The 10774-nt window shown below is 37.1% G+C and overlaps 1 protein-coding gene across 1 annotated transcript; it reads left to right on the top strand.

Annotated features, from left to right (window-relative positions):
* Positions 1 to 5184: 5184 nt before the first annotated feature.
* On the top strand, positions 5185 to 6693 carry LOC112506062. The gene has a single exon (XM_025110090.1). The coding sequence runs from the start codon at positions 5185 to 5187 to the stop codon at positions 6691 to 6693; it is 1509 nt and encodes a 502-aa protein (XP_024965858.1).
* The last annotated feature ends 4081 nt before the right edge of the window (positions 6694 to 10774 follow it).

The following is a 10774-nucleotide window of genomic DNA, read 5'->3' as shown; positions in this document are numbered from 1 at the left end:
GTTTTGTAAATTCGTCAGATCTGGAATTTTCAGAAACATGAAAACGACATTTCGTTTGAAGCTTTCTATTGGTCTGAATATTCAACTATTACGACAAAAAARTTACATATACATGTAGACAACACTTTGCTCTACATTTTTGCTTCAAGAAAACCGAACTTTCGTTGAGTTTCGAAAGAGAAATCGGAGGTTGAAGTTCGGGTTCAAAAAGCTTCGTTTATTGACGATTGGAGGTAAAATACTCAACCAAATTTCGAGTTCTTTATATGCATGGCTTCCTTTTAGGTCCTCTATCAAACCCCAGTAGCCTCATGTCTCGTATTTGTGTTTTCGTTGTTCGATTTTTATGTTTTTAAGTTGTTAAGTTTTAGTTTTAAAAACGAACTTTAAATGAGTAAATGGAACTCATTTGTTGATGAAAATTCATGTTCTTTATGTCAAAGTGTTGTTAAAAATATTACCAAGAGTTTGTTGCCAAAAGAATGAAGAAGAATGGTCAAGAAACGAGCCATTTTCAAGCTCAAAGTTACACAAATCGTGCAGCCATGGTTGTTTCTACATATGGGCTGTTTTTGCATATGGGTCAGGAGCCGGGTCGGACGGGTCAGGCCCAAGACCCGCGCCCGTTTAGCCTTTTAAAAAGTGGAATGAGGGCGCATGGTGAGGGCAAGACTCGAACCCGCAACCTCAACCAAGGAGCCTTGAAGTGTTAACCATCAAGTTGACTATGTATTATGTTATTATTATTCACTGTTATTGGTAATATATATTATATATTTAATCTTCAAAAATTAGCATTTAGTCCTGCATAATGATTTACGTGACTTTCATTAAATTTATTGGTATTTTGTAACATGCAATCTTTTACCCAATTTCGATTATTTATCTTATTTAGTTACCAAAATGACCTTATTAGTGTGAAATCGGTATTTTAGCAATACTTTACGTATTTGCTTTATAAATTACCGAAATGACCCAATGTTCTTGGGATTGTTATCTAAGTTCTATTTTGAATAAAATCCTTATGAAAATTACCAAAATAACCCTACAATATGGAAATCGGTATTTTAGCGATACTTTACGTATTTGCCTTGTAAATTACCGAAATTACCCTATGTATTGGGAATTGGTATCTATGTCTTATTTTGATTATTATCCTCGTGAAATTACCAAAATGACCTCACAATTAGGGAATTGATATTTTAACAATACTTTGAGTATTGCTTAATAAAATTACCGAAATGCCTCTAGACATGGAAAATTGGTATTCTCACATTATTTCGAGTATTAATTATGTTGAACTTTAAAGTTATGGAACGACCGTTATTTATATGTGTGTGACATGTTCTCACCTTTACTTACATGCAAATCTTAAACGAGACGTTTTCGTCACAAGACATTTATTTTATAAAAAATGATTTTATAGTGTTATAAAATGAATAACTGACTATACGAAGTGTTACTCGAGTTGAAAATTTATTAGAACGCTTTTAACTCGAAATATGTAATTATTAACATGTCTATCATATAATAGATAACTTAATAATCACATTTATGATGTCGTTTTAAGATATATAGCTAGACGATACACCTTATGTCGGAACTCACGTTCCTATAATTTTAGTTGATGTGAGGAACGTTCTTAAGCATAGTTGACCAAGGTTGATCCTAGTCAACGTAGTCGACCGAAAGTTGACTTTTATGTTAGCCTTTGGCATAAATTAATCATTTATATGCTATTCGCTATTATAAATTGTAGGTTACCAGTCAGCGACATTAGTTAAGCAACCTTCGTTGTCAGGTGAGTCTTCATGAGACTTACAATGGGATGCATACCTATGTATAAATTTATTTTCGAGCATTATATGATTTATATGGTAATGTGTACATATGCATGATGTTTCAGTTTACATAAATGATATATTTTACATGTATGTTATTTTGTGAATGGTTACATGCTAAGTGTTTAATCAGTTTTCAAATAACTCTAGCATGTTGTTCCATATTAAAGTTTATGATTCAAGGGGTGGGCATTTGACCAGTAAGTCACGACCAATATAAAACACGACCCGGATAAGTAGGTGATCAATCAAGACTGACATATCAACCCAAGGCGTGTTTGTGACTAAATGACCCATACCCGACTAAACATTATATGAGATCTCTTATTTTCAGTGTTTTAAATATATATTTTCTTAAAGTTGTGCTTTTATTATAAAGCATGCATATATGCCATATATATATATATATATATATATATATATATATATGTCAAGATATGATTTTATTCACGCAAACCATGAACTCACTGAGCTTTATAAGCTGACTATAGTATGCATCTCAGGGCCAGGTAGTTCGAGGTTCGATAAGGGCAAAGGACACGCTTAGAAAGTTGTTAATTATCATCTTATTTTTAGTCTTTTGTCTAGCAGCATTGTGTCGATCTTTTGTAACTTAATCTGGTATGAGGTGGGTTAGAACTTAAGTTAATTTTTGGTTGATTCAAATACTTCCGCTGTAAACGGTTTTATTTTAGCCGTCTTTTGGAGTATTAATTTAGGAATCTGTTTCAGATTACGTAACATTCTCATATTATAAAAAAATTGAGGGTGTTACATGCATGATTGAAAGTATGTTAGTATGCATCGGTTTAATATGCATAAGTGTTATATGCATGCATAGTGATTAAAATTGTATGCATATAATAAAAGTGTATGCATGGGTATGTATGTATATATGTATGCATGATATGAATATGCATGATTAAAGTATGTTAGTGTGCATAAGTTTAATGTTAATGATATTATATATATATATATATATGCATGGATATTTGTATATATGATATCGCATGCATGAAAAGGAATATGTATGAGTATGCATACATGTTTGGAGCATGCATGAGAAGAGGTGGTTTAGCCGCCATACTATTTTAGGAATGTATAAAAGGAGAGTGAGGTCTCCAATCTCTCTTCTTGCCATTTTTGAGAACCTTGAGAGGAATTTGAGGAAGTGTTGACCGGATTGCCTATTGATTGAATTTCTAAAGTTGGTTTCAAAAGAATTTCATAGGTGAGTGGTTAAATGTCTTTTAAAAGTAATTTTGATTCGTATAACTAATTTGAGTTATGAATGTTTACCCGGATTTGGCTTTAAATCGGACAAGTGATGTCTGGATTATTCTAAGTCGGACACGTGTTGTCCGATTTAGTTTTAAATCGATTACATTGTTGATCAGATTAAGAGTTAGTGAGATTTTGAATTATGTAAACCGGACAAAGGTTTTGAACAGAGAAGTAGGAATACGATCAAAGATTGTTCGGATTAAATATAAACCCATTGGTATATTGTTCGGTTTAGTCATAAACCGATCAAGGCTATGAGAGGACTAATGTAATCCGATTAAGTGAGACTTGGATTTAAAAAGTGTTAGAAAATGTTGTTTATGTAAATCGGACAAACGTCATGTGTTGTCCGGATTGTTAATCCGGCCAAGACTTGACCGGAGATGAAGTCCGGTCAAGTCCATGTTCACTAAATTATTAAAGTTAATCGGTTTAATACTTCGAATAAAGTATATGATTAGATAAATCATCATTATAATATTCTTTTATAATAATAAAGTATGAAAATTTTGGTAAGGATGATTTTGAACTATTATATTCCATTAGGACATTTATGACTGCGGTCTGTTCTAATCGAAAATATTTTGTAAATGATTTGATGAGGAAATAAGGCAGGCATATCAAGGAGAGGTGTACCATGGGATAAGGGTGGCATATCAAGGAGAGATGTACTTTTGGATATAAGGGTGGCATTCGTATGTGTGATGTATGATATAAGTCTTACTCTTATATCCTTTAAGATTATTGTGATTTGGAATCTTTATTTCTTTGAGATTTAAAGATTTAGAATCAGGGTTCTTATTGGAAATCATAGTCTAGATGTTATTGAGAAGATGATATCAGGTTTTGGCCTGAAACTTTGAATAGACCTTGTTTGTAATTGAAAGCATTTAAAAGTGGCATGATGTGAAACCTGGTTTGTCTAAACCTATTTAAGTTTCCGGCACCCGGTCCAGAAGCAATAGTCTGGCCCACACTAGTGAAGTGTCATCACGAGAGCCCATCAGGCTAAGGACCACACCCGAGCCTTCGGAGGACTACACGCCTCGCACCCCTATACGTGAGGACATGATGGAGACTATAGAGACCTTGAGGGGCGAGAACACAAAGCTAAGATAGAGGTTGACCCGAACTTTAGATGGGAATACTAGACTGAATGAATGGCTGAACAATTTGGCACATGTCGAACAAGGAGGAGCCCTAAACGAGCTAATTATAGAGAATGCAAATTTGTCGGAACAACGTCATGCACTAATTTGGGATAAAGTTGTACTTCAACAGGAGCGAAGAACTGATGCTCGCCCCATAGGCGCTAGATTTAGAGACAGAGTTCAGTTCTATAAGAAAATGACCATAGACTATGCTAGTGTAGTGAGGGGCTATTTCTCCGACTGGGTCCAGTGCATCAAAAATGGCCCAAAGGCTAGTGCGTTGTGGCATTCCAAGCCATCCACATCTTTTGAGGAGTGGTTGAGGGACCCTTATCTCCCTTATTACCCTGCATATCAGTTTTAGACATAGAATCCTTTTAAGAGAGGGGAGAGAGAAAGATCTTTTGGGTATGTGATTTAATTGTGCGTGTCTAGATAGTTTATCGGATTTTCATCTAGTCCAGTGCTTCAATAGATTTTTTTAGCATTCTCATGATTTAGAGATGTGTTTAGAATTATGAAGTATCCCATCTTTTGTAAGTAAATGGGATTATATAATGTCTCTCTCTCCATGATTGTTTATTGACACGAAATATATATAGCTTACTGAGCATTATGAAATTTTCGACGTGAATTCCTTATTATGTATTTCGATTATATATAGTGATTATATTATATAAAAAAATGTAATGTGTTATGTTTGACTTTAGAACCTTCTTAAAACGATAATACCCTATTATGTCAGTATGGTTTCTCGTGGATCAACAAGGAACGCCCTTAATGGGGGAGGTACTAATGGCATAGCCCCACCAACAGTTTGAGGTCGGACATGAGCCCAAAGACGATGTCGAGGAGGTGTCTGAACCGCTAGTTCTAGTACGACTCCATCCGTGCAAGCTAATTTAGCTATGGGTAGAAGTCAAGGAGGCCGAGGAGAGGAAAATCTCCTCACAAAGGAAATGATAGCTGAGCAAATGGCACAAGTCCTCCGGGATACATTGCAAAATATGCTTAAAGCAATGTTGGGTGACATATTTAAAGACAATGAAGATGGAGAGGAGGAAAGTGTTCGACACGAGAACACTCAAGCCACTGAAAAGGTGAAAGTATATATTAAAGAGAAGGTGGAGTCGCCCACCAACGAGAGAACTGAATTGACAATAAAGGAGAAAGGATGTAGTATTAAAACATTCAAAGGCACCAAGCTGAAGGAATTTAAGGGAATAGAAGGCCCAGTTGGCCTGATGAACTGGGTAACCAAGATGCAGAGTAGCTTAAAAATTTGTAGATGCGTAGAAGATCAAAAAGTGACCTATGCTGCTACAACCTTTGTTGACTATGCATTGCATTGGTGGGAGTCTGAGTGTGCAATCAGAGGTGATGAGGATATTGCTGCCATGACTTGGGAGCAAATGAAAAAGATGATGATGGATAAGTACTGCACACAATCGGAGGTGAACAAGCTAGAATCAGAATTTCTGAGATTAAAGCAAGGTTCGTTGTCGGTTCAAGAATATGATAACGATTTTCTTGAGAAAGCGAGGTTCGCCAGTTACCAGGTGGCTACCGAGGAGAGAAAGATAGGTCACTTCAAAGACGACTTAAGAATCAAAATCAAACGGTACGTGGACATGACAAAACCGACCACATTTGTCCAAGCAGTGGAGATGGTGAAGATGGCAAAGGAGAACAACGCTAGGGAGAATTGTGATAGAAGAGATGCAAAGAGGAGATGGGAAGGATCGAACAAGTTCAACAAGAAACCAAAATGGACTCCGACTCTGGCAAAAACACGAAGTGATGGATTCACTATTCCTCCATGTAACAAATGCAATAAGAGACATAGGGGAGAGTGTAGAGCGGGGAGCCTGACATGCTACAAATGTGATAAACCTGGACATACCGCACGGGAGTGCCCAGAAGGAAAAACTTGTTATGAATGTGGGGCTATGGGACATTTACGACCTGACTGTCCAAAACATCGAAATGGTGCGACACCCCACGTAAAGACGGTGAATAATGGATTTGGGAAGAGATCAGAAAATAGGAAGGAGCTACCTATGGGACACGACCGAGGTTCCAACATGACTTTGAAGGAGGCCAAGGAAACACCCGACGTCGTATCTAGTATGTTCCCTATCAACAATGTGTATGCACATGTATTATTTGATTTGGGTCCAAATGGTAGTTTTGTGTCTACTACCTTCTGCCACTATCTGAATAGGAGTGCCTGTAGACTAGACAAAACTTACACTATAGAAACAGTCGACGGTAGTCAGTGTAAGGTAGACGAAGTATTTGATGAATGCACAATTGTTATAGATGGTAAGGATTTCCGTGTTAGGCTTATGCCAATGTGTTTAGGGGGTTTTGACATGGTCTTGGGGATGGATTGGTTGTCCAACAATCATGCGTAAATAGTATGCAATAAAAATATGATGAAGATTCAAACTCCGAAAGGAGAAACAATTCATGTTTACGGTGATCGAAAGAAGTGTTGCATAGGGTTAATCAATGCAGTTAAGGCGAATAGGTGTCTGTGGAAGGGATGTGTGGCTTACTTGGCATACACCATCGACGCCAAGCTCGAAAAGAAGGCAATACATGATGTTCCAGTGGTGAGGGATTACCCAGAAGTATTTTCGGATGAATTACCGGGAATACCACTAGAACGTCAGGTAGAGTTCCGAATCGATTTGGTACCAGGTGCGGCACCAATCGCAAGGGCACCTTATCGTTTAGCCCCAACAGAAATGCAAGAGCTGATGAAACAATTACAAGAACTCTTAGATAAAGGGTTTATCAGGCCAAGCTCGTCGCCATGGGGAGCACTGATTTTATTCGTCAAAAAGAAAGATAGCACAATGAGGATGTTCATCGATTATCGGGAGTTGAACAAAATCACGATAAAGAACATATATCCACTGCCAAGGATCGATGACCTCTTCGATCAGTTGCAAGGAGCCAACTATTTCTCGAAAATCGATTTAAGATCGGGTTACCATCAGTTGAAGCTTCAAGAAGAGGATGTGTCGAAGACCGCTTTTAGAACTCGTTACAGACATTACGAATTGGTAGTAATGCCTTTTGGGTTAACAAATGCACCTGCGACATTCATGGACTTAATGAATCGAGTTTATGGACCGTATTTGGACCAATTGATCATAGTCTTTATAGATGATATTTTAATCTATTCGAAAAGTAAAAAGAAGCATGAACAACACTTAAGGATGATTCTTGAATTACTAGCAAAAGAGCAATTGTACGCCAAGTTCTCAAAATGTGAGTTTTGGTTGCATGAGGTACAATTCCTTGGTCACATAGTCAACATGGAAAGGATCAAGGTGGATCCGGCTAAGATTGATGCAGTTATGAACTGGGAATCACCAAAGTCAGTATCGGAGATCCGAAGTTTTCTAGGCCTAGCCGGGTATTACCGAAGAATCATCCAAGATTTCTCCAAGATAGAAACGCCTTTGACAACACTGACAAAAAAGTCAGTTAAATTTGATTGGGGAACGAAACAAGAAGAAGCATTTCAGACACTTAAGGAGAGACTAAGCACTGCACCGGTTTTATCACTACCAGAAGGAATAGAAGATTTTGTCGTTTATAGCGATGCATCAAAAATGGATTTGGGTTGTGTACTAATGCAGCGAGGCAAGGTCATTGCATATGCGTCACGTCAGTTGAAAGAACACGAGTAGAGATACCCAACTCACGACATGGAATTAGCAGCTGTAGTCTTTGCGCTAAAAATATGGAGACATTATTTATACGGTACGAAGTGCATGATCTATTGTGACAATCCGTCATTTCGGGATTTCAGGTTAGTACCTTATTTTAGGATCTTTATTGTGAATTAAGTCTTTCTAGGATTTAGCTATGATGATTAGAGAACGTCTTACTTAATTCCCAAGATTGGTTCGGAAGAACACGTTTCGGCGGGTAACTGACAAATTTAACTTGTGCAATGCCAAATAGTCTTGAAATGCTCCAAATAAAATAAAGTTTATATTTTAGGTTTTGTATTTTAAAATTTTAAAATTTCCAAAGTCCCATTTTATTGGCCAAATATGTTATTAAAGGGTGGAGTTTTAAAATCTTTTATTTAGTTGTTTTGTTTAAATAATTTATAGAGGGTTTTTATTATTTAGAAAAATAATAATTTATAGGGCTTGGGCCTTTAGAGGCTAGCCCATTTCTTCTTTAAAAGCCTTCATATAAATACCCCTCTTTCTTTAAAAACTCTCATTTCCAACTCCCAGCTTAACGTGTCATCTCCCTCTAAACTCGACCACCTTCCAGCCGATTCTATCGTCTCGCAAGTCTTTAAGGATTCTGTTACTCTTAAGGATTGTTCAAGATTCTAAGAAAAGGTATGAGTTGAGCTCTCCTATTCTCTCAAAAATTCGAAAGTTTACATTCTCCTTAATCAGTTTTATTATCTTAAAAACTCGATGAAATCGGAAAATATTTTTTCTGGAGTTTGTTCGATGATGATGACTCAAGCTGGAGTTTAAATTCTTGAAAATGATGAGCTTGAGACCCCTCCCCATCATTGCTGTCATTCTTGGTGCATGCAATCTGTTTTAGGGGCGTGTGTCTCAAGGTGGTAAAGTATTTAAGAAGAGTCTCAAACCCACTAAAAAATTCTTGATTTTGGAAATTGGCGGCTGTCATCATTATTTTGGATGACTTAAGATGATGTCATTAGGTGGATTTTGGAAGGTTCCTTTTGAAAAGTAAATATTAAAATATCGGCTTTTATTTTATAAAAACCTTGATGGCATTGCATTAAAAGCAACTTTGCTTTACCTTGGGCAAGAAACCTTTAACTAATTTAGCACTGGATATTGGTCTGTTCAGGAAGTTCAGGCCTAGAAGGCTTCTAAGGGAAACCTCCGGATATTCATCAAATTAGTGAGTTCTCACGGCCCCACTTTTACTGCTTTTGATTATTTTATGGGGGAAAAACATGAAATTGAGCAAACTTTGCATGTTTATTTATGTAAAACCTTTGGACTAAGGAACTGCTTAGTCAAGTTTTTGTTTGAAATCTTTGGACTAAGGAACTGCTTAGTCGATGCTTTGCTCAAAACCTTCGGGCTAAGGAACTGCTTAGTCGATGCTTTGCTTGAAACCTCTGGACTAAGGAACTGCTTAGTCGGGTTGTTAACTGTTATTGCACTTTGAATAAATGTTAAATTGATGTGCTTGAGAGTATATTTTCGAAATAAAAGTACCCGTCCGTAAACGCTACTTGTTAACTCGGGTACATCCCCGGGCCGTGGTATTGTGGATAGCCGCTATTGTGTTGACAGTCCCACCCAGAAAGGGGTGCACATTACCTACGTTTTTCTTGGTCTAATCATGTGGAATTTGGACCACCACTGAATTAGTACTATATTGAACTATGGGACCTAAGTAGTGTACGGGCTACTTTTGGTTGTTCGAAAATTAATGGGGCAGTTGGTCAGGTAAGGCTTAGTAGCGTCTCAAGTTCTACATCGCGAGAGATTTACTTTTATTAAGTGCAAAGAATTCGCATAAGTTTGCAATTACTTGGTTTATGCATTGAAATGTTTTGTGCATATGAAAACCCATGAACTCACGAACTCTTTGTAGTTGACCTTCTTTTACTTTCATGCTTTTCAGGATTTAAGTAAAGTTGGTTTTGTTTTGGGAGCATACTCGTGGCAAGATCGATTAAAGACTGAAATTGAAGTATTTTGAGAAAAGTGTATTCAGTTCTAATTTCAGTTATGTCGATAAACTTGTTTTGTTTTTGAACAACTTTGAATGGTGTTATTTATTAACTGTTGCTATGACTTGCTTGCCTGTTACATCTCGCGTTTCCGCTTTAGCGGGGTGTGACATCTATACTGATCATAAGAGCCTTAAGTACTTGTTTGACCAAAAGGAGCTAAATATGAGACAAAGGAGATGGATGGAACTACTTAAGGATTATGATTGTGAGATTCACTACCACCCAGGTAAGGCAAATGTAGTTGCCGATGCACTTAGTAGGAAGGAGAGAACTGGACCAATCAGGGTTCGAGCCATGCAGATGAATGTTAAAGTGTAGCTTATAGACCGAATACAGGATGTCCAAAAGGAAGCTTTACTCGAAACGAACATCAAAAAGGAGAGAATGATTGGACAAATTAAGACTATGACAGCTAGAATAGATGAAATATATAGACATAGGAATCGGGTTTGGATTCCTAGTTTGGGGGACCTAAGAAATGTAGTGATGGATGAAGCACATAAGTCCAAATACACTATGCATACAGGTAGTAATAAGATGTACAAGAACATAAAAGAAAGCTATTGGTGGCTTGGTATGAAAAGGGCAGTAGCTAGCTATGTGGGGAAATGTTTGACGTGCTTGAAAGTGAAGACCGAGCATCGAAGGCCGTCTGGAATGTTGCAACAAATGGAGATCCCAGTATGGAAGTGGGATATGATCACGATGGATTTTGTCACCAAACTTCC

This window comes from Cynara cardunculus, assembly GCF_001531365.2.
Source record: "Cynara cardunculus var. scolymus isolate 2C chromosome LG 2, CcrdV1, whole genome shotgun sequence".
Lineage (NCBI taxonomy): Eukaryota > Viridiplantae > Streptophyta > Magnoliopsida > Asterales > Asteraceae > Cynara > Cynara cardunculus.
This window is presented reverse-complemented; position numbering and strand designations above follow the sequence as displayed.